At 48.2% G+C, this 22,859-nt stretch overlaps 1 protein-coding gene across 2 annotated transcripts in view; it reads left to right on the forward strand.

The window, feature by feature from the left end:
- The window catches only part of Spock1 (SPARC (osteonectin), cwcv and kazal like domains proteoglycan 1), a 473,240-nt gene that overhangs the window by 442,135 nt on the left and 8,246 nt on the right, over nucleotides 1–22,859 (forward strand). For both annotated transcript variants that reach the window (XM_032884270.1, XM_032884269.1), the window contains 2 exons: nucleotides 16,258–16,374; nucleotides 19,173–19,394. In XM_032884270.1, the coding sequence (XP_032740161.1) occupies nucleotides 16,258–16,374; nucleotides 19,173–19,394 (339 nt within the window). The remainder of the gene's footprint in view (nucleotides 1–16,257; nucleotides 16,375–19,172; nucleotides 19,395–22,859) is intronic.

A 22,859-nucleotide genomic window follows, 5' to 3' on the forward strand; every position in this document is an offset into this window, starting at 1 on the left:
GATCTATCGAAACAATGTAGGCAATTTTCCATTTGACTTTTACGGGGAAATGCTTTCCTGGAATCTTCCACCCACTCCGAGATGTCATTCTCACCTCCAGCCACCATTTCTTGCTTCTTGGCCTATTTCCTTCCCCCCTCCAAGTTTTTAAAGCTAAAAATAGGATTTTTCTGTGGACTCCCTGCCCTCCTTCAGGTCCTGCCTCACACATGCCTTGTTCATTTCATGTTACATGTGGGTCAGACCACAAACGTTTCTTAAACTGTTTCCCCACAGTCTAATTATTGCAAACACCTCCCATGCCGCAGTTTCTTTCTTTCTTGTACTCTTTATTGCTGCTATTCCTTCCCAATGTCTCTGCAAACTCTCATCTAAGGCCTGGTTTCCGGGTGCTGTTTGTCCCTGTGGCATGCAATGTAATTGTAAGAGTTCAGCTAATTCTCTTCATCCATTTTCACTTCTTTGGTGCAAGTTCTGTGTGAAACCTATAAATGGCTTACCTGTACTTATTATCTCTTGGGCTACTTGGTATCTATCCAATCTGTATCAGAGTCCGGTGGTCTTGCTGCCGAGCTTACTCTGATATTTAATATCTTTACAATCTCCCATTGTCAGTCTGCACAGCCTTGAAATGGGGATGAGAACAGTGGTGTCTTCCTTGCATTATGGTGAGGATGAATAAGCATCACTTGAATCACACACGTGTGCACACCTACACATGCACATGTACACACATACACATACATGCACACACATGGCACACGCTAGCAAGATCTTGGGAGGAGTGGGAGGAGGTGCTGTGATAGCATGTCAAGGTCACCATGACCTCTGGGTGTACAAAGAGCTTCTCCCCGGTGTTTAGCCTGGTCCTGACATGGAGACTGTGCTGGATAGTTTTATATCAACTAGACACAAGCTAGAGTCATTTAGGAAAAAGCATTCTCCACTTAGGGCTCCATTAAAATGGCCTAAGGGCAAGTCTATGTGAGTATCTTCTTGATTTATGACTACTTTGGGAGGGTTCAGCCCACTGTGGGCAGTTCCATTCCCTGGGCCAGTAGTCCTGAATTGTATAAGAAAGCAGGCTGAGCAAGGCATGGGAGCCAGTAAGCAGCACCCTCCATGGCTTCTGCTTCAATTTCTGTCTCCAGGTTCCAGCCTTGAGTTCTTACCCTGACCTCCTTCAGTGGCTGAGTGTTGTATTACATCAGCAGAAACCCTAGCTGAGAGAGAAACCCCTCCTTAAACCAGGCAATGCAGGATGCAGCAGAACAGACACCCCTCTGTCCCAGCCTTGAGTGTCCCTGGCTCTCCCAATATCAGACCCTTGACTTCCGGGAGCTGTGTGACTTCCTGGAGCAGATATATTAAAGCCCCTACCTCGTAGAGAGCTCACCCAATGATTCAATGAGGTTGTGTCTGTGTTTTTAGTGCCTGTCATTAGGTAAGCTCTCAGTGGCATCCAGGAAGAACCCCACTTAACCTCCTTCCGCCTAGTGCACACATCTGTAAAACAGAAGTAATGAGGATGCTGAGGGGGATGTCAGAGCTTTAAGTGGAGAGAACGAAGGCAAAGTACCAGCACAGGCATTGCTGACGGTAGATGTTCCCTGTATACCAACCAGCTCTTGGGGCAATTTGGCCTTTGCGGTGTCAGTCCTAGAAGACAGGCCAAGCTGCCCTGATACCATCCAGATCCCTCAAATCAGCAGCTGGCGACTGATCCTGACCACTGCCTGTCAGCCAGTCCTTTCCATGCAAGACTGGAAGCAGATAAGCCACCCTCCCGGCAGCCTGCAGATGCTCAGTCAGCCCCTCCTGCAGGCTTCCCCTCCTACCCGACCTGCCCGGGGATCTTCAAGTCTACAGGGTCGACTACTAAAGGTTACTTTGTAGAGTAAGCTTTTAGTTACATTTTCAGGTGTAATGTATTGACTATGAGGTAGGAGAAGGGGCTGAGCCAGCAGGCCCTGGCGGAGCATGGAAGCCGCGCTCAAGAGATTGCAGGGGCTGCTCGTCCTATCAGAACGCTTTTTAGCTCAGGGCAAGCCTAGAATTTTCTCCCCAGGCCCAAGGAGAAAAACACCGGCTGGGAAATTGTGTGAAGCGCAAGGAGTCACAGTGGAATTGAGTCTGAAGTGTACAACCTCTTCCCACTGTGAATTCAATCTCGAAACACGTACTGTCTGTAACTCCTGGGAGCCCCGAGAGTTGCCATAAAACCACTTAAAATTAGACCTGTTCCAGTTCTTGTTTCTGCCCATGCCTCACACTATAAACTGTTATTTTCCATCCCTATCTGGGCTCCGCTCCTACAAGCCAGTAATTCCACATCCCTTTCAGAACGGCTCGGCTCTATCGCTAAGTCGCCCTTTGAAGGCACCTTTGTTTTCCTCGATGCTCTGAAGTGTGAAGTCTACGTAATTTGCTAAATGTGTCATGTTTACATATGCATGAGCCAGTTATCTCTGAATCACCATCCCCTGCCTGCTCTGTTGGCTGGATGCTTAAAGAAAATGAAGCTTAATTTTCCGTAAGCAGTCTTCCACGATTTTCAAATAAACTTGCAGAGACACCGACAAACTAAATTACACAGTGGTAACTGCCCAGACAGCAGTGAGAAGCCAGGGCTGAAAGAAGCCAGGTGTGTTCTCCCATCCAGCAACCACAGTAGACAAAGCAGCGGTTGTTGGGGGTGAGGGGGGGTCCCCAAGGCTGCTGCCAGGGAGGGCTGAGGGCTGAAGTGTTAGCAGCAGCAGTGGGGGTAACACCACTCTGTAAAACAGGAGGTCCAAGTTTCAGCATTAGAGACCCTGAACTCATTGAGAACCGATGGGAATTTTGGTCTTTCCCTTGGCCAAAGCTAGGGAGTCAGTGTGACAGTGTGGTCGAATGGTCAGAATACCTCCTTCCTCAGTGGGTTCAAGGCACATTGGTGTGAATCCTTTGGTCCTGGGTCCCAGTAGGTAGGCTTAGATGGACAGAGTAGGAGGCTTGCTCTTCTCAAATACGCAACAGAGACAAAACTACACCCCTGAGGGTGGGTGGAGACAAAGCACCTTCATCCATGCATTAAGTCTCTCTGCTTTCAAAGAGGGGTGCCCAGACCTTAGCTCTCCATTTTGACCTTGAAGGGACCTGCCGCTCACTTAATGCTTTGACCGGGTCACCGTCTATGTTCTCGGTACTTTTCACAGTTGTGGAAACTTTCACTCCACTAAATGCACTCAGGTTTTCTCCTTTCACGCCGCCTGTAAGCCTCCTGGTGTCTACCTGTGCCCAAGCAGTCTGCTGGCACCCAGGGGTGAATCAGGTACAATGACCACAGCATCCTTCCTGCTCTGATGGCCGCTCCAGGAGGGTGGCACACTGTATTGTAGCTAAGAGAAGTGGGACCCCACATACTGGGCCGTGGGGTTCACCTCACTTCCTCCACTGTGGGTGGAGATTCCTCAGGGAAGCATAACCCAATCTGAGACTCGGATCACCGTCAAGGAGCATTCTGGGAAGGCACTTTTGACTTCCTCGTTAAAATGCCACACACTTGGCATTAGGAAAGCGTCGCTCTTTTACAAATCAGAAGAGGGAGGAGAGTGAATTCCAGGTACCAAGCAAGGGGCCTTGTCTTAATCATCTCTCTCTTCCCCAGAGTATCTGGCTTACGGAGTGCTGGAATTGAATTTAGTCTTGCCCCAAGCAAGGTCCCAGAGAGCCATGGAGAGAACAGCACACAGATTGTTTTGATTAAAAAAAATGGCTGCATTCACGGATTACTTCCCCCCTCTGGCTTCAAAGGAAACATATTATCCTGAAAACAGGGGTGGATGCAAACAGTCTTGAGTTGCAGGTGACAAGACCCCTGTAGTCGTGACCCAAGCCACATCCTTCCTGTTGTCCTGTGCTGCACTGGTTCCTCTGTTCACTTCCTCTTCAGTGAAGCCCAGATGGCCACAATTGTTATTTCAGATCATGAGCTCAGCGTTGAAGAGGTGGCTGCGCTAGTGTGACACCTACAGTCCCTTGATTCGGGGAGCAGGTGGCTTAGTGAGGGAGACGGACAAGGATGACATTATGATTTTGTAGTAGCTTTCACACACAAGTCACTTAAAGGAATGCAGGCAATCTCCCAGTGGTCTAGCTCTGGCTCCTCCCCTCAAAGAAACCATCTTCACTAATTCTCAGGCATCCTTGAAGACTTTTTTAAATTGAAAAGTGAAACTAAAATATAGTTGCTTCATTTCTCCCTTCTCATTCTCCCCTTCATCCCCTACCTTCTTATACTGGCTGGTTTTGTGTGTCAACTCGACACAAGCTGAAGTTATCACAGAGAAAGGAGCCCCCTTGAGGAAATGACTCCATGAGATCCAGCCCTAAGGCATTTTCTCAATGAGTGATCAAGGGTAAGAGGGCCCATTTTGGGTGGGGCCATCCCTGGGCTGGTGGTCTTGGGTTCTATAAGGAAGCAAGCTGAGCAAACCAGGGGAAGCAAGACAGTAAGCAGCATCCCTTCATGGTCTCTGCATCAGCTCCATTTAGACTTTATCTATATTTACATGTATTATATATAATTACATGTAATACAATATTATTCTTTATGGTTTTCTCAAACATCCTCAGTGTTAATTTTTCTCCTCCCTCCTTCTCTGGTATTGACCTTTCACACTTTCACAGATTTAAGCTCCATACCCTGTTTTAACCATTTTTCTCCTCATCACTTGTATCCTGCGATTGTCAAAGTTTATTTCGGAACTATATGGGTTCTGAGAACTGAACCTAGGTTCCCTACGAGAACATTAAGTTCTCTTAACTGGTGAGCCATCTCTCTAGACCATAAGAAATGGTTGATGTATGTAGAAGCAAAGCCAGAGATCCCATATAATACACAAGAAATGTTTTTTTGTTAAAGCTTTATGTCTTGAAGAGTCTTGCCCACTACACAACTAACTGTATTGACTGCAACGGGTAGGTGTGTTATAACCAAGTTACACTGAAGTATTTGAATTGTTTCCCGATTTTTGCTCTCAGACAGTACTGCATAGAGCCTTGTGTGCTTGACCACAAACGAGCTCCACAGCAGACTTTTCTAACGAAAACATCTGTTAACCTTTCCTAGTCCCTTCAATCCTGTTAAGTCTTTTGCAGCCATTATCTAGTTAGGTTTTTCTTTGTGACATGGTTAGTAATATAATGCTATCCCTTTTGAGAGGCGAATTTAGCTCATTTACATTTATTGTTTTAGAAGCTAAGTTTGATCATGATGGTGTTGTAGTTTGGCTGCTTGGTTTCTTAAGTTGCCAAAGCTGCTCTTAAAATTCCTATTTTGCCTCAGTGGGCCTTGAACTTGTGATTCTCACAAGTAACTAGAATTCTGGGCATGTACTGCCATTCCCCACAGGGGTGTTAGCACTTTAAACAGTGATAAAAACCCAGGTGATTTTTCTTCCTCTTTCTCTACCCTCCAATGTTTTAAAGCTCTCCTCCTTCCTATCTGCTACTTGCCAATACATCCATCCTCCTAGGGCTGGCCTTTATTTTAAAAAACAAAACAAAACAAAAAACCCTTGTACTACTTGATTTGTTATCTCTCAATAATTTTATCTGTGCTTCAGCTATTACTCACAGGCTTTGCTTTCCCACGGTGAATGCTGCTATGCTGAAATCTGGGGACAGCTTTGTACTTTGCTCTCCTCGGAGTCACTCGGATGTATCTTCTGCTGCCGCATTGACTTTACTCGGAAAAACCCACTGATTTGATTAGGATGGATCTTCGTATTGACCGATCTAAGGCCATTTCTTTGGCTCACACTGTGCCTTCGGTATGTCGGTTCAGCAGAAATGGGATTTCCTTAAAGAACCTGCATGGCTGTTGCTCTCTTTTGTGTTTACACAGTCTCCCCAGAGCTGTGAGTTATCCACATGAAATTATCCTTTGCGTGGGCGGTCGCTTAACCTGCCCATGTGCACGGATTCCTCCCTCTTGTCCTGCTGGCTCCTGGGCTCACTCTGACCTCCTCCCACTTGCTGTGGTTTCTGTTCCTCCAGTTTCGGCGTTGCCTCCGTTGTCTCCTCCCTTCTCGGCTTTGCTGCGTGCCTTTTTATCTTATCATTATTAATAATTATTATTTTAATCCAAAGGCAATTATTTCGTTTGAATTTGTGTTGTTTACTTGGTCCACACTTTCATGCTTTCTGCTCGGTGTTCTCTGGTAGCTTCGTCTGCTTTTCCTCCCCAAAATTTATTCCTATGAATTCTTTAAACCAACAGGGCCATCTTCTTTTAAAACAAAAAGCAGTGTTGCTGTGGGAATTAGTTAGGTTTGGCCGGTCTGCATATTCAAAATGGAGTCTTAGAGGAAGAGCAACCAGGCTATCTGTAGATGTCGCAGTTCCAAAGAGCATCCAACTTACCCGCGCAGACAGATTGCTCCCTTTAAAAATGGTCCCTCTGTGTGAGCCCATCCTTCCCGTTTCTGTGAAGCAGATCAGGCCCAAGAGGGCTTTCCCCATTACTCTGTTCAGCCTTCTTCCAGTTTTCCTGTTACACTCCAGTTGTAGTTTGCAATGAGCCTCTTGTCTGCACAAACCACAAATAACGATCTTATGTGTGTTTTCTGAGCTCTGCTGTCTCTGGGGCACCCCCCTCCCCCTTCATGTTCTCTCTTCCTCTGTGGCTTCTATTTAATATGTTCCCTGCCCTTCCCTCTCCATCCCTTAGTTCTTGCTGAGCAGAACTTTGAGTCACTTTAGGGAGGAACCCTTGACCTCTGAGAGACACATTTGTGTTATTTTGTTGCATTTGTTACCATTTTATAGACCCTCGTCAACATTTTCCCTTTCCCTTACATCTGGGAGCTTTCTGACTTTCAATCAAACCCAGAGAGAGAGCCTGCTCTCCTTGTCTGTCTCTGTCTTTCTCTCCCTCCCTCCCATCGTCCCTCCCTCCCTCCCTCCCTCCCTCCCTCCCTCCCTCGTTCTCTCTCTTATTCTTTTTCTGTCTTCCTCTTTCTCTTCCTCCCTCTCTCCCTTGGTTTGTCTGTTTCTCTCTTCCTCCCTCTCTCCCTTGGTTTGTCTGTTTCTCTCTCCCTCCCCCCCCCCGTCACCTCTAGTATGCTATCTTTTCCCATAGACCACAGTTATAATCTATGGAGAGGAGGCTAGAAGTTGCAGTGTTTCCCACTTAGATGCCAGCTCTCTAGACGGGCAATCTGATGAACAGAAGCAGTGGTGGTTAATGACGCACCCCTGTGTCCCTTAGGGTCTAGAGGAGCTCTGTGCAGGCTTGGGTGCCAGCTGCTTCTCATGCCAAGACCCTGTCCGCCATCACACCGGGGGAGGGGGACAGACAGAGTTGAGGTCCTGAAGGGAGAGAGAATTGGAAACACTCTGATCAGCTTGCCTTCAGTCTCAGGCAGTTCTTCACCAGATCCTGCCATCTGTGTCCTGATGACTGTCTGATTTGTCCACCAGGTGAAGGAAAGTAAAGAAGACAGGTTAGGCATTTCAATGACCCTTCTCTGGATTTTCAATCCACTTCCGGCTTCCACCCTCCTACCCTCATCTTGATGCTACCATTAACCCTTTGTCACCAGAGAAAGCTGATTTGCCTCCTTCCAAGCAGGCATTACCATCTTCTCTAAACAGTGAGTGTATAGTGTGGCGAGGGGCCAGATGGGTTCTACATCTGTCTCATTTCTTCTGTCCCCATGGAAGGTGCATATGACAAAGTGTGGTGTCCCCACCCCCAAAGAGGCCATGAGTAGGTTCCAGGTATCTCCTGGGCTCCCTGCTCAGATCAAAGTCTACCATTAGCTCTCTGCTGTGCCAACCAGCACAGTAGTGCGGTCTCTTGCTTAAAGGTAGAGATGGCTGTGCATGCTATTGCTCTGGGCATTGGAAACGGAGAATATAAAACTACACTTTGCAACACCTAGAGATGCGGGTGTCGAACTTGGGCAGGTTAAGCTGCCCCCACAAAACAGAGTTCTGTCACTACAGCTACTTACAGGCTAACAGTTGTCTGAAAACGATCCAGTTCTACCACGAGCTGCTCTGTGGACGGGATAAGTGCTTGTGTAGCAGGCAGTGCAACAGTGTAACGGTGCGTGCCATCTGCCAGCACCTCAGTAATCCAGGCTGAACCTCTACAGCCCGACAGAGAGCAGCTCCTCGCTTGTTTTAAACAGGACGGCAGATGCCTTCTCTTCGGCTGGGTTCATAGCCTGTGGAGGTGCTGAACACCTCTGGCTGTCCGTGAACCCTTCATTACAACTGACAGTTGTATATTGTTTTCTGTGGTCACCGCCTGTCCAGGTCAGGTCGCCTCTTCAGGCGAATGCTGACCCACTGGCTAGAAACACAATTAAATCCAAAGCTGGCGTGTATAAGCCAGTGTTTTGCATATTCGATAATAGGTTTTTTTGCCTCGGAGTATAAGAAAGGCTGTGGATGTTATCCAAAGTTTTCAAAGCTTATTTCATCTGGCGAACTTCCCTGCTAGATTATTCAAGGGAAAAACAAGTGCCACTCTGCTAATGTGCATTTACAAATGCTGGGCAAACTCTAAACATATTTCCCTTTCCAGATGAGGGATTATCATTAGAACCAAGGGAACACAGAGCCTCCTCAAATCAGGTTACCGAAGATAGTCTTAATGGCGTTAATAGGGGACGTAGCCATCTCTGCTTGGGAGTCGTACCATTAACTGTTTAGCTCATCTCCTTCTGAGTCTAATGGCAGTATTTTAAGCTCTTCCAAAGACTGCTTTTTAAAAAGGATTTTATTAGCAAGCCCCTGAATACCAGGGCCTTAATTCTTTCCCCGTTCCTGTTTTTTTGCATAAAGCGATACCTTCTCTAAGGGTGGGAGAACATGCATATATGTTGATGTCTGTCTGAGGCACTGGAAAGTAAAAGCTAGAATCATGTGCAACACGGACTAACTTAAGCCCAGCCTGGTCTGCGAAGCGAGTTCAGATATGAGTGGGGTTCACTGTGTGTGTGCTTCAGAGAGGTGTTCGTGTACCCCAAAGTGTCAAGCTTAGCCTCTTAGGGATGGGCACTGTTAGCTCCCAGAGTTCCCCAGCTCAGAAGATGATGGTAGCTTCCTGTTGGTTTCGAGAGCTTAATTCCCTCAGCAGTCTATATCATGCCTTCAGCTGAGATTAAGAGCCACGCTGGCACCGTCCCATTCAGAGAGAAGCAAGCAGAGGCTCCTGAAGAGTTAGCTGCCAGACAGTTGAGAAAGACTGGTCTACTGGGGGCTCCTATTCAGAAGGCCAGAGGGAACAAGTTCATGCACGCGACCATTATCACGCGCCTGAGGGGGCTGTGTGGCAGGCGGGGCAGAGCAGGCAGGGTTGGGGTTGTAGGCTGTGACTTAGATGAAATGTTAGTTTGGAGAGCCTCCGTGTCTCCATTCACTATCTGCAGGACCCTCGGAGGGACTGTGAAATCTCTCTGAACAGCAGCAGAAAATCAGGTCTCGATGGCTAGCACTGTGGGACGATTCATGTGTGAGTGGCATGTGTCGTCAACTCCGGACTTTGTGGCCTTTCCAGTTTGTCTGTTTGGTCAGTCACAGTGTCACGCTCTGTCCACGCACACACACACACACAGACACACACACACACACACACACACAATACTGCTGGCTGTGGCAGACTAGGTGTCAGGTGTGGTGCCGAGGGCTGAAGTTTGCTCTGTCTTTTGATTCTTCCCAGAATCCCGCTCGTTAGTTTTGTGTGCGTCTCCATTGCATTGGTGAGGAGACGGAAGAGGGGAGACCTGTGCCCACAGCCTCATCTGGAAGCCTTACTCACTTGGTTCCTTGTGTTTCCAGAACCACTACCTCCCTCCTCCCTTCCTGGTAGCCCTTGAAGGCAGGATGGTTTTGGGTATTGCTGAAAAAAAAAAATGGAATAAGCAGAACCAGTCCTTACTTTTGTCTGCACATCTGTTTATGAGAGCCAGGCTCCTAAGGGAACTGCGGAACCACACCATGCCTTTGTCTTTGAGGCTCCCTGGCTTGTAGCATCGTAACTCCTACTCACGCTAGATGTGCGACAACTGGAAGGATCCAGTTCCCATGGAGGAGGTGGAGTCTAGAGCCCCTCAGGAAGGGGAACCGGCAGCATGAGATCTTAATGGTGGGAGCAAGCCCAGGGTGGAGGGGAAGGGCGGCAGGCGCATTAAAAAGGAATCCTGCCTCTGCTCAGACCCTGACGCTGGGATCCTATTCCAGTGCCTAATCGTCACTAGAAAGGAAGGCTCAGCTGGACCTTCTGCAGAAGCTGCTAATTACAAACACTCTGAGCTCATTGATCCAGAGCGGCTCTGATGAAGTAATTATTCACAACAGCACCTAGGAGGGCTGAGGGAGATTAGCGGGAGAAGACCATGGTACCGGGTCTCCATGGCGGAGAGGCTTCTCGGCTTGCTCCCAAAAAGAGCTTGAGTCTGGCCCAACTCTTTAATTACCTTCCGAGGCACTAAAGTTTAAATTAAATCTGGATTGTTTTCACATTAGCCTCTGCAGAGCCCTGAGCCAAGCATCCGTGAGGCTCGCCGGGGTTGGAGAAGGTAGGGCGGGGCAGGTGGAGTGTTTCCTAACTTGGGCGCTTAAAACTGGAGAAGTTCACGCATTCAAGAGCAGAGCGGAGAACTGGTTCCCTGCACGGGTGTAAAGGTCTCCTGGGACACCTATGTAACGTCAGACTAGCCACTTGCAGACATCCCCAGTGGGTGTTCAATCCCAGCACCCGTTTGGGTTGCTGACACAGGGACCCAGTCCCTCTGGTAGGTGTTAGCACTAGATGTGACAGCCTGTATCCAGTCACCGCTTGCATTTCCTTAACACCCCCTTTGTAGTGTTTTCCGCACCTCCGTGCTGTCTTCTCAGAAGTCCAGCCTTCCGGAGTAGCCGTCTGTCCTCCAGCTGCAGCGCTCACCCACAACCAGAGGCCATGTTAGGATCTGTGTTGAGCTGCTGGGAGCAGTTTTGAATTTTACAATGCTTTCTCCGTCAAGACTGAGCCACACTTTAAAACTTTCTCGTCTTTCTCCTCGCCAGTCCTGGTGTTGTCTGTGGGAGCACAGAGGGGAGGACCGAGCATAGGAGCTCAGGGGTCACCAACCAGGCTAGAGATGCGGATTTGGGACAGACATCATGGCTACCTCTTCATCTTCCTCGTAGCTGCTCCCCTGTCAATCTAACTGCCCCACAAGGTAATACTGATAGATTGGCCATCTTCCCTCTCTCCTTGTTGCCACAGGCGACAGTGGCCCAGAAAGGCCTTGTTTCTTCTGGTTTTGGCCACAGCACACCCATCTCTCACTGCCATCTGGGTCACCTGAGCTGCATCTCCTGTTGAAAGCCTTCAGTTCCACACCCATTAGTGCTCCGTGCCTCGGGTAGGGAGGCGAGAAGGTGTCATTACATTGGCTCTCTGGGGTGCAGGGCCAGCCCTTCTCACTGCAGTTTGGTCATATTTTGCAAACAGGCAGGAGCCCACCGGGAGACCGCCACATTACCTAGGCCCTTCCGCGCCTGTGTGCTGCGGTTCCTGGGGGAGTGCCCCGTCTTTCCGTGGCTTGTAGAATAATGTGCGACGGTGCTGTTCTTCTCCCTAATGAAGCCCCAGTGGCTGCGCATGTGACACGAGGCGGACTGTTCTGCGGTCCTCTCAAGTGCCCACAGTGCTCGCACCAAAGCAGCTAATGAAGGCGAGAACCCCACTCGCCTCCTCCACCCTGAACTGCTGGGGCCAGCTGCTGTCTGTGTCACTGGAGAGGCTTCCATTACACACAGAGGCCTGACCGAGTTTATTAATTGCGTTCATTAGAGCCGGCTACCCGCAAGCCTGGCCCATCCAAGGAGGCAGCTTCTCTCAACCCTCCCTGCATAGATTCATCATCTCTGCAAGATAGCAGCCTGGCGTCAGACCCCAATCCTACCACGTTAGGGTAGCGTTTGACTTGGGGACTCGGAGACCGAGATGCTCGATCAATCATTCATGTTTTCTTCCTATAAATACACCTCGGACAATCACTGCGTACAGCTACGTAAGGCTGGGAATGCGGGTAGGGGGCTGTCAGAGGACCGATGGCCCATCATAAGGCGTGTCCAACTGGGAGAAGGCAGGCAGCCATTGAAACACCAGCCTCTTGGTCTTCTACAGGCACAGCTATAAAGTAAATGAGGGAGATGTTATTCTTTATATCATCAGTATCTCCTCGGGCTAAAGAGAAAAAAAATAAAGAGCACCAGTAAAATCCCAACATATCATGTAACAGTTGGGATATGAGCTATGCATTGTGGGTATCTTATTCTATGCAGTGATGCCGGGAGAAACTACAGTTTAGGAAAGGCAGCGAGGTGTTATGAGACTCCGTCCCTAGCCCCCTGATGCGAGCATTCTTCAAGCGAGTAGCATTCCAGGCCAACAGGGCTCACAATGCTGGTTTGTGCTCTTATGATCGAGGGAGACAGGACCCTGGTCTGGAAGTCCTCGGGAAGGAAATCCCTTCAATGCTGAGATGCCAGAGAGACATGGTCAGGGCCACAGGGGTAGGGACAGTGAAGCAGGAGAGGGGGAGGGTCAGTAAGGCCCATGGATTGATCCTGCAGGCCACTTAAACCGCAGACTGAGGCTCAGCCAACAGAGAGAGCAAACCGGAGCCTCAGAAGTGGCCAGACAGGAAAGTGTCTTGACTCAGATTGATCGAGGTGGCTGCTAAGCTGTGAGGTTGTAGAGAGTGAGACTGGAGGGACCAGCCAGGGGTCTGCTGAGGCAACCCCAGTGGGGAGCAATGGAGGCTGGTGGCACAGACAGAAACGGCAATGAAGAAATAAGCACATTGTGGCTATTGGGTTGGGAAGGTGAGGAACACGGAGAAAATGCAGGGGGACTTCTAAATGTCTGCTCTGAGGCAGGCATCTGAGGCTTTGTGCCTCCAGGACATGACGCTGCTGGAGTTTGGGGCTGGGGTGCTGTCAGGGGACGGTCTCAGGGATTCTACCCACCCCCGGGTCCTGCTGGAGCAGAGTCATGTAAGGAAGATTTGCAGTGACTGAGGAAAGATGAAGGCTCCTGGGAGACAGGCCTGCAGTGGAGGCTCATGGGAGACAGGCCTGCAGTGGAGGCCTCTGAGCAGAGGCCTCTTGGGGAAGGAGAGCAACAAGAAGCAAGCAAAAGCCCAGGGAGAGGCAGGGAAGGAGTATGGAGGGAGCAGAACCAAACATGGCCGACCTCAGTGATGCTCACACACTCTGGGAGACAGTGTAGCAAAATAGATCAGGGGCTTGGTTGTCACTGTTTAGACAGGAGATGCTATGATCCTGGGAGAGCAACATAGTTGCTCTGTAGACTGAGGCACTGATTCTCCCACCAGGAGGGGTGAGGGCAGAACTCCTCTGGGATAAGAATGGTCCCACTTCCTGGCACAGTACAGGGACAATAGGTGGGTGTGGTTTGCAGCTGCATTCTGGAAAAAATTACTTTGCCCTGGGAAATATTCCCTGGCTTCCCAATTCCTGAATTTTGACTTCTGGTTAGTCCTACCATCCCCGGTAGTGACAGACACCTTAAGAGGCACCCAGCCTGTGCTGGGGCGAGAGTATCAAACCCGAACAAATAGCTCTCTGCAGGCCCCCACTCTTTATTATTCCCTCCAGAGCATAGCATCATGCTCTGGGCAGACTGTGCCTGGCTTACTCCTCACAAAGACCACTCAGTTGAAGATGCCACGGGTGAGCTGGGCTCAGTAATTGAGTGGCCTCTATCTGTTCCTGTTCTCCAATCTCGCCCCAGCCACACCGTGGCTCCCTGCTTCCTGACTTCTTGTTGAGTGACACATTTACTCTTTCAAGATCAAACTGCCTGATTCCTCCTATCACTCCCTGGCCCCCGCGCTCCCAGAAGCCTGGGTAAAATCCAGCACCGCAGACTCGTGAATATACAGCTTACCTGCCCATCTCGGGATCTACTTAAACGTGACGGACTGATTTATCTTGCCTTGCGATTTCCTCATAAGTTGGCTTGCCAATTTTCTCTACTTAGAGAACATTCTAAAGAGATGGTGAGGGATGGAGGGGAGGGGAAATCTAAAGAGACAGCATGAGAAAGAGGGGGAATGGGAGCTCTCAATTTCCCCTTTCCAAATGCAAGACCAACTGGAGAGTCCATATCCTGGTTTTGGATGGTCACATACTACCGTTTAGAGCTGAGCAGGGTCAGAAAGGCACAGGCTCGGTCCCCAGAGGCTTGGAGTTGGGTCAGTGTGAGCATGCTCGCGGAGTCTGACTTGGTACCTGGGCGAGAGCAAGAATCTCTGCCTTCAGCAACAGTGGCTCTCCCCTCCTGTTGTGAGCTCGGGTTAGCAGAGGTGTGGAGAGGTGGCTTGTGGGAGCTTGTTATCCTGCTTCTCAGCCATCTTAAAAGGCCGAAGGGAAGGAGAAAAGACACACAGGTGCGTAGCCAGTTACCTTGGGTATGAGCCCGTTGCAAAGTCAGAGATGGATCGGAGGAGGAGATTCACCTCCACCCAGCTCTAACCGGTGTGGAGAAAGATCTGGAACCCATGCTACCCGTGCAAGGGTGATGAGCAACTTGGGAGGATACATGTACCTGAGGAACTGGATCGTACATTTATTTAATATTAATTCACATATGCAGAATTACTCAAGCGTCCACTTATATGTGTCTGTAGGTAGCCAAAGCCGGTTTTGGTGATTTGTATCTGACTTCATTTTTGTTTGCTTTTTTTTAACTGGACAGCACTTGCTTGTACTAAGCCTCCCTCTAAGTAATCTATTTAGACTAATAATTATGGAAAGAACTACAATCCTATCTGGCACATTCTTCAAATGACTGTAGATTCTGTAACCTGCTAAAACCTTGAAGCACACTGTCAAGTTTGTCATGAACTTGTTGTCCTTGGTCCACAGATAAGGAAGCAGGCCTCAGGAAAGTTAGGGGTCAGGTCTGCGGGGGTGGGCGATAAAGCGGAGACTATTCACGCTAGGCGGGGTGACCTCCGCAAACCCCGAACCTCTTCCTGCTGGTGTCTTATACTGTAGTCAGGTCTGTGTGTTCAAGGTCCTTAGCAACTTGGTATCCATTCTCTGGTTGCCATGCAGAGACTGGAGCTTGCATCCTAGATAGAACACAGGTGAGGGTGAAAACTGGCAGGCTGCATGGCTGAAGAGTAGACATGAGCTGTAAAGCGAGGAAAGGCATCTGCAGAGCATTGCTGCCCCGGGCTTCTGTGTTCTCCTGCAGAGCTGCTGTCGGGCGGGGCGGGGCGCTGTGGTGATTCAGTCAAGAGCAGTGCTTCCTGGATGCTGCACTGGAGTTGGGATGACACCTTGTCTCTCTCATTGCCCTCTGAGACTTCCAGGGGAGGTCGTGGGAGCATTGGTGTCTTCTGAGCTTGCAGCTGTGCCCTCTCAACGCTGTGATGTGAGGGGATCAGATTTACCTCTGCATTAAAATGTCGATGTGCTCAACTTCTTAGGTTGCTTGCTTTCTCCTCCAGCTTTAGGATTTGAAAAGACTAACGGTTGTGAAGGTTGGTTCCCAGTCTCCTCTTGGCCGCATGGGTTTAAACACTGCTTCATTTTCAAGATCCTCCTAGCGCCCCATGAACCACACACCTTGCCAAGATGTTCTCACTCGTGCAGAATGAAGGCAGGCCCTGAAGGGATGGGGGAGAGCAGTCCACGGTCCGCTTCAGCCTCTCCATATTTTCCTCTGTTTGGCTTTCCCATCTACACACTCTCTGATAGTTTGTCCCCACTTCCTTACCCGCTTTCCTTCCATCAGCTGGGGTCCTGTTCTTATCGATATCTGTCCCCCTCATCCCACATTGAACCAATGAAGCAGGGCAGAGGTGGAAAGGGTTCTGCCCCGGTGAAGACCCTCGCCTGTCAATTGTGGAGAGCTGGAGTTGGTATGTAGGAAAGCTAACACATGAGGCCGAACTCCCAGTCCACCTTGTCCTCCTACAACATGGGGAATCTGCTGCTGCAGGACTTTGAGGATGTTACAGAAACACAAGTTGTCGGCAGCCCTCTTTATCTGAGATAGTCCAGGCCTGAACAGCCTGTCTATCCTAGAAACGTAGGCTTCCTCCTTGTCCCATGTTTGCCTTGTGACAGGAGCACCCTTGGGGTGTTTTCAGAAGGACTGCCTTGACTGCAGCTTGGTCGATGACCTTGTAGAAAAGCACAGGCACTCACCATCTGGTCTGTTCCCCGCAGCCTGCACAGACAAGGAGCTGCGGAACCTTGCTTCCCGGCTGAAGGACTGGTTCGGGGCTCTTCACGAGGACGCCAACAGAGTCATCAAGCCTACCAGCTCTGACACAACCCAAGGAAGTAAGACCACTCTGTTCTCTCGACTCCTCTATAGACATCACTGCTCAAACACCATGGGGTTAACAGCAGTGCGTTTTGGCTAAAGCTTAAGATTTAAAATATACAGTTTTAAACACTGAATTACCAAAGAATCAAGAGAGATATGACTTCCGGAAAAAATGTGATCTCAGAAAGACCGTGTTTGATATAGACAATTTAGAAAACATAGAAAGGTTGTGTGTGTATGTGTGTGTATAAATATATGCACACATAAATAATGCTACCCATTCAACAACTTATGCATAAACAACTTCTACATACCTTGAAGTAATTTTCCTTGTTGTATATGGAAATGTATGTATGTTGGGAAGTTTGCACACTTCACAAGCTGATATACCATTTGGAAAATTAAACATGTAGAAATATCATTATGCTTTAATGTTACTGAGTGGTCTCTAGCAGGAGCCAAATAGGATCCTAATTATTGCTATAGCAACTTAAGAAGCCTTTAATTGGGACGTTTGGGTTGTTGTCAATATAAGCAACAGTGTAGCAAGCATCTCCAGTAATGCGCTTTTTGGGTATACTGGGTATTCCCCAGAAAACACAAGGCAGGTGCCCCTCCCCCTCTTTTGCCACTAACACCCAAGCTCCAGGCTCTGGGATGGGCACAGATCCTAAACACACACTTCACCACTCCGTGCTCTCAAATCTGAGGCAGTTGTGCTGACTGGTACAACAGAGACCACCAATCCTTCAAACACAGGCCGCTCAGCTGTGTGCGCATTTGCGATGGTGGTATTCACACAGCCTCCCACTCTCCGGATTCTTTGGATGGAAATGTGAAAGCGATGCTCTTGGCTTGAGGGTAGGAGATGAGAAGTCACAAAGTCAACACAGCCTCTCAGCTGGCCCAGTATGGTTCACCAGCCCAGCGTGGTGGTGGTACACACGTTTCCCAGTTTACTAGGGAAGCTGAGGCAGGAGAAACCTTTAAAGACAGGATCCAGACCTGCCCAGCTACAACTATAGACGCTGTCTCGAGAACAAAAGTAATGATCTTAGCGTTTGGTAAGTCTTCGCTACTCATAGCTCTCTGGAGAGACCAAGGAAGAGTACTGGGGCTTAGCGTTGACAGCCTCAGTCTTTTGCCTCAGTGGCAAGAGGACGCTTGTTTCTTAGACTGTGTTTGATAGGTGGTAGGTAGTTCCTGGCAGCTTTTGTCTATAGGATGGTGAGGTGAGAGAGATTTTGTTTTTTCCATTCCTGCCAGGGGTTGTTTGGGAGTCTATGAGCACTAATTTCTATCTAGAGAAACTTGTTGGTTAGCCCCCCAACCCCCACCCCCAGATCAGCCCAACCCTGGGTTTTCAGAATAACTTCTCCATAGCAAGTAACTTTTGGGAAGGGAAGTCCTTGAAGCCTCCAGTCAGTCCCCAGAGGGCCTCTCTGCACAGGTGGGAGCCTTGGATAGTCTAGTGCACCTAGGACTGAACTCAGTTCCCAGAGTCAATGTCAGTTTGATGTCCCAAAGCCACTGGGGCGGGAGAGGTGTAGAGCAAGGGTGTTTTGTCCTCTGAGGCCAGAGAAAAGAGCAACACATTTGCTGGATATGAAGAGGCAGCCCCTAGAGCTTTGCTCCAAACTCTGCCTCCAACAGCTGCAGATGCCGGCGGGTACACGTGCCCTTTTCAGAAACTGGAAACGAGGGGAAATAAGAGAAGTGAATTGGTTTGGAGTCCATCTCCTGTGGCGCCTTAGGGGATTGCAGAGGAGGAAGAAGGACTGAGGAAGGACAGGGCGCTCTCCCCTCAGCCTGGGCCAAAGGGTCCTCTGGGATAGAGTGGAGCCTTGAGTCTCATTCACCTACAATTGTCCTCCCCCACCTCCACCCCGCTCCTTTCTCCAATATTTTGTTTTGTATTTTCTTTTTTACCCCCCAAAATGATAAGCCCAATTTCAGTATCAGTCATGTTTCAGTGTGTTCCTGGTTTTCCTTTCAGTCCTGCAAAATGGGACACATATTTATACCACAGACATACCTACTGTCCCAGGGAATGATTTCTCCTTTGAAGACATCTCCCTCAGAGTTGACTCATGCCTTTGGGGCATTTATATGTCTCACATATAAAGGGAACATGCTGGGGGCTGGGCTGGTGCTGCTATGTATTCAAAGGCTCAACTCTGTATTCCAAGATCTTGTTGCCCCCTTTCCCAAGACAGGCAAATTCCCACGTACGCCAGCCTTTGTTGGGCAAACCTTGCTCCCCAATTTAAAACTATTGGTTAAATAAAATGGTTAGAGCCAATTACTGGGGAGAATAGAGAGACGTGAAGGTTGAATTACTAGACTGGGTATTGTTGCAGGTAGAGACCACGAGCAAGAAGGGGAGGGGGGGGAGAGAGAAGGGGGGAGGGGGAGAGAGGAACACAGAGGAGGAAGAGGAGGTCTCCATTAGTCATGATGAATCAGCAGCATGTGCCCAAGTGAAATGCCTCCCCCGGAACAGCGGACTATTAGAGCAAAAATGACCCAGGAAGACTCAGAGAGCAAGTATTTGGGGAGCACAGTTGTGGAAGTAGCCAGTCAAGGGTTAGAGAATTAGATTAGTAAATTGCACAGACCTTATACAGAAATCATAGGTTGAGTCTCATTCATTTGAAGCTAGACAGGGATAGGCGTAATTTATATTACTTTATAGTAACAGCCCCAAGGGAGGACACAGTAGGGTGCTCCCTGACCCCTCTGGGGCACCAAGTTACAGAGTGGCAGGGTGTGCTCCAGGCCTGGCAGACCGAGATGTCCCTTTCTCTCACAGGGTTTGACACCAGCATCCTGCCCATTTGCAAGGACTCCTTGGGCTGGATGTTCAACAAGCTGGACATGAACTATGACCTCTTGCTGGACCACTCGGAGATCAATGCCATCTACCTAGACAAATATGAGCCCTGTATCAAACCTCTCTTCAACTCGTGTGACTCCTTCAAGGACGGCAAACTCTCCAACAACGAGTGGTGTTACTGCTTCCAGAAGCCAGGAGGTAAGGTGGGCTCCAAGGCCAGGCAGCCATGGGCAGGGAACGCAGCAGAGATCTGAGCACAGAAGGACACAGCTGTCCATCGCCCTACAAAACAGCCAGCCTGGACGCCCCTCCTGTCTGCTTTTAATAAGGCATTTCAGGAAACCAAGAGTAAAAAGATGGTGGTTTTTAACCGAGCAATTCTTTCCTTTAGGAAAGCATCCTCACCACGCTTAGCATTTTCATCTATAAAACGGGTGTGTCAAACCTTTGCTACGTGGTTCTCAAGGCTGCAATGAGGTTCTCAGTATGAAAAAATACTGTACGAGTGTAAGAGGATTCTATTTCCCTTTTCCAGCGAATTCTTCTTAATTATGACGTTTTGCTTATAAACAAATGACAGCTAGTGGAATATACAGGATCTAAGGGATATAGGAAGAGAGGGTCCCAGAGTATCTCCTGTCACCCAAAGTCAGGAAAGGGAGCCAGCCTGCCCCAGCATTCCATCCGTACTCTTCCTTCCTGCGGGCGGGTCACCTTTCCTGTCTGGCTTTTACTTCTGTCGCTGCCCCCTAGGGAGTGTACCCGGTGGACCAGAAATCTGGCTGTCTGTCTACTAATAGCATTCAAATTGTACAACATTTATGCATGTGCACAAAGATGCCAGGGCGCATATCTAAAATGTATTCGCTCCTTGGAAGGTTTAGGGAAGGGCGATTTCATGTGCACATTCATAGGCTTATCAGACGTATCCCCAGGGGCGGGGCACGCATCTTTGTATTTTAGCACAGTTGCCAATCTGCCTTCCAAAAGAAGTTACATTAGAGATTTTTGGTGAGGGGGAAAAAAAATCAGAATATCGTTTCTTTGTGTCAATATCAAACCCAGTCACTGTTGCCAAACTGGGACAAAGCGATGCTACACTCCCCACCGGCTCCATTCTCTTCGTAATGAATGGATCTGAGGAACTCTGCTCACCTCTGGCACATTTTTAGGTTTCCATTTCCTTGAAATAGTTTTATGTTGTCTTTTATTTTTTGTACATTTTCCCCTGTTGAAACTATGTTTTATTTTTGGACTTACAACTTTGCTAGTGACGGAGTTGCAAATATTTTTTTCCAAACTTTGCACTTTTTTTTTTGGTTATGGAAAATTTTTGACATAGTTGCACGTCTTCGTTTTCTTGTCCTATGCCTTGATAAGTCCTAAAGCTTGCAGGAGGCTGAGAAGGGCATTTCCACCTGAATCTGATCAGGCAACTCTCTCATGTTTTTGGTTAACTTTGGTGATTTTAATGTTTGTTCAGATTTTGCCTTACTCTGTGAATGTGCACACAGCCAGGGAGACCTTGGCTCCTGCTGTAAGCTGGACATAGCAACCTAGCTGCCTTTCTGCCATTTATTGACGAATCTTTCTTCTACCAATAGCATGTCTAACTGTGTGTGTGTGTGTTTTTGTGTGTGTGTGTGTATAAAATCATATATGTATACGTGTGTGTGTCTTTGATTTACTCCTGAACACTCAGTCCCACTTACCTAACTGTCCATAAATCAATTCTACCCAATTTAATTCACAGTTAAAAAAAAAAAAAAACCACTTTAAACCACAGTTGATTGACCCTGTGTCTTGTGATATTGTAGGTCTCTCCTCCCTTGCCATTGATTTTTATTTCAGAATGTTCTAGGATAGCCATGTTTTTCTTCCCTCCTGAACTTTAGAATGCATTTGACCAATTTATTAAAAATTCTCCTCAGATACATAATATTGAATCCTTTTATCTTAGAGGCTTCTCCCAGCAGGCAGAGTTGGAATCCTCAGTGTTGTTCCCATTGCAGTTCCCCACGGCACTGCTCTCCCCCAAAAAAAACTCTGTTTCCAGCTGTCCTTGTTGTCTTGATATTTTCAGGTATAAACTGTATCATGTGTAAACAGAGATAACTTTCCCTTAAATATTAAAATATAATTGTGTCATTCTCCCTCCCTTTATATCTCATTCCCTAACTCTACTAGCTACCACAGATTGGAGCTAAATGGCAACAATAGCAGGTGTTGACTTTATTCTAACACGCTAGTGGCATAGAGCTGGCCCACTGGTGAGGGTGGAGAGCCAGGTAGAGTTTACTCACAGTTACCAAGGGACTGAGCTGGCCACTAAGACCACAGGGCTATCTCTGGCCCTTGTCAGCATGTGGAGAGAGCCCTGGGAAAAGTTATGTCTCATTTGTGCCTCTCTCATGTCCATTCCCCTCCCCAGTGTTACTTCACACTGATTTGCTACTTTGTTTCATAAAGAAGTTTCTAGATGACGGGACACCATACTTAGAATTGTAGGGCAGTGTCAAGGACATTCAAGTCTCAGTTGTGGATGGTGTTTGGGGAGGCTGTGGAGCCTTTGTGAGACAGAGCCTCTTGCCTCTCTCTGCTTCCTGTGCGTAGAGGCAACAGCATCAAGCATCTTTTGCTCCCAAGGTCCCCAGTGGACTCTGGCCTCTGGGAATTGTAAGTCAGAGTATACCCGTTTTCCTTTCAGTTGCCTCACCAGGGCCACAAGCAACAGAAACTTATGTGGAGGATTCTTTTCTACTTTTCGAAGATTTCCTAGGAGTCACTGGAGGCCTGCTCAGTGTGCACCGCACTGCAGAGATGTGACATGTTATGCTTCTTTCAACTCTAGAATTAGATGCTTTCTACGTTTCAGGAAACTTTTCTTCTTTGACGTTTATCTTGAGAACTCTCTCTGGTTAGTCCTTCTCAGTCACAACAGAGCTGTGGCCTATGAAAGCTGTGGCTCTGGGGGTGACTTTCCTCTCTGTAATTGTTTCTCTCTGTCCCAATCAGCCTCCACGTCACTCCCTGAACCCTGCTCTCCTACGGTCCACTTTTTTTATTAGAATCCTCGACTTCTTAGAAAAATCTCCACTCTCTTGTCATCTGCTGCTCAGCAGGAAATTTTTCCCCCCCGATGAGTTTTTTCATTTTAAAAAAAAATGACCCAAAAAACTGTGTGTTTTGTTCTTGTCTGCATTTCAGTTGATTTCCACCAGTTTAAGTTTTCCTTTCTTTAAATAAGTAGGCTTTTAAACAATTAAACAAAGTATTGTAAAGATTAGAGCCGCACTTCACTGTAACAGTCGGATTATCCTTCTGTGTACCAACTGTCTGCTCCACCATGGATGAGAATTCCCGTTTACAAACTAGCGATATGGTCAGCACCTATTTTATACGGCGGGTGTCAAGATCTTTTTTAAAGAAGCTCTAGAACATTCCAACCATTGGGTAAACCGTAGCTATTAGTCATAGCGGGTGCTGCCTTTCTTACTCACCGTGGGGTTTGTGTCTGTCTTCCCCCTTACCCTAAATGCAGTAAGAAGCGTGCGTCTTGAAGCCGCTCTTTCTCACCTAGAGGCAGTCATGCCAGCTGGCGTTGTAAAACCCGCATGGTGATAGACAGAAGCGGGGGCGAGACATGGTTAAGAGTGCAGAGGC

The sequence above is a fragment of the Rattus rattus genome, chromosome 14, assembly GCF_011064425.1.
Source record: "Rattus rattus isolate New Zealand chromosome 14, Rrattus_CSIRO_v1, whole genome shotgun sequence".
NCBI classification, from domain to species: domain Eukaryota; kingdom Metazoa; phylum Chordata; class Mammalia; order Rodentia; family Muridae; genus Rattus; species Rattus rattus.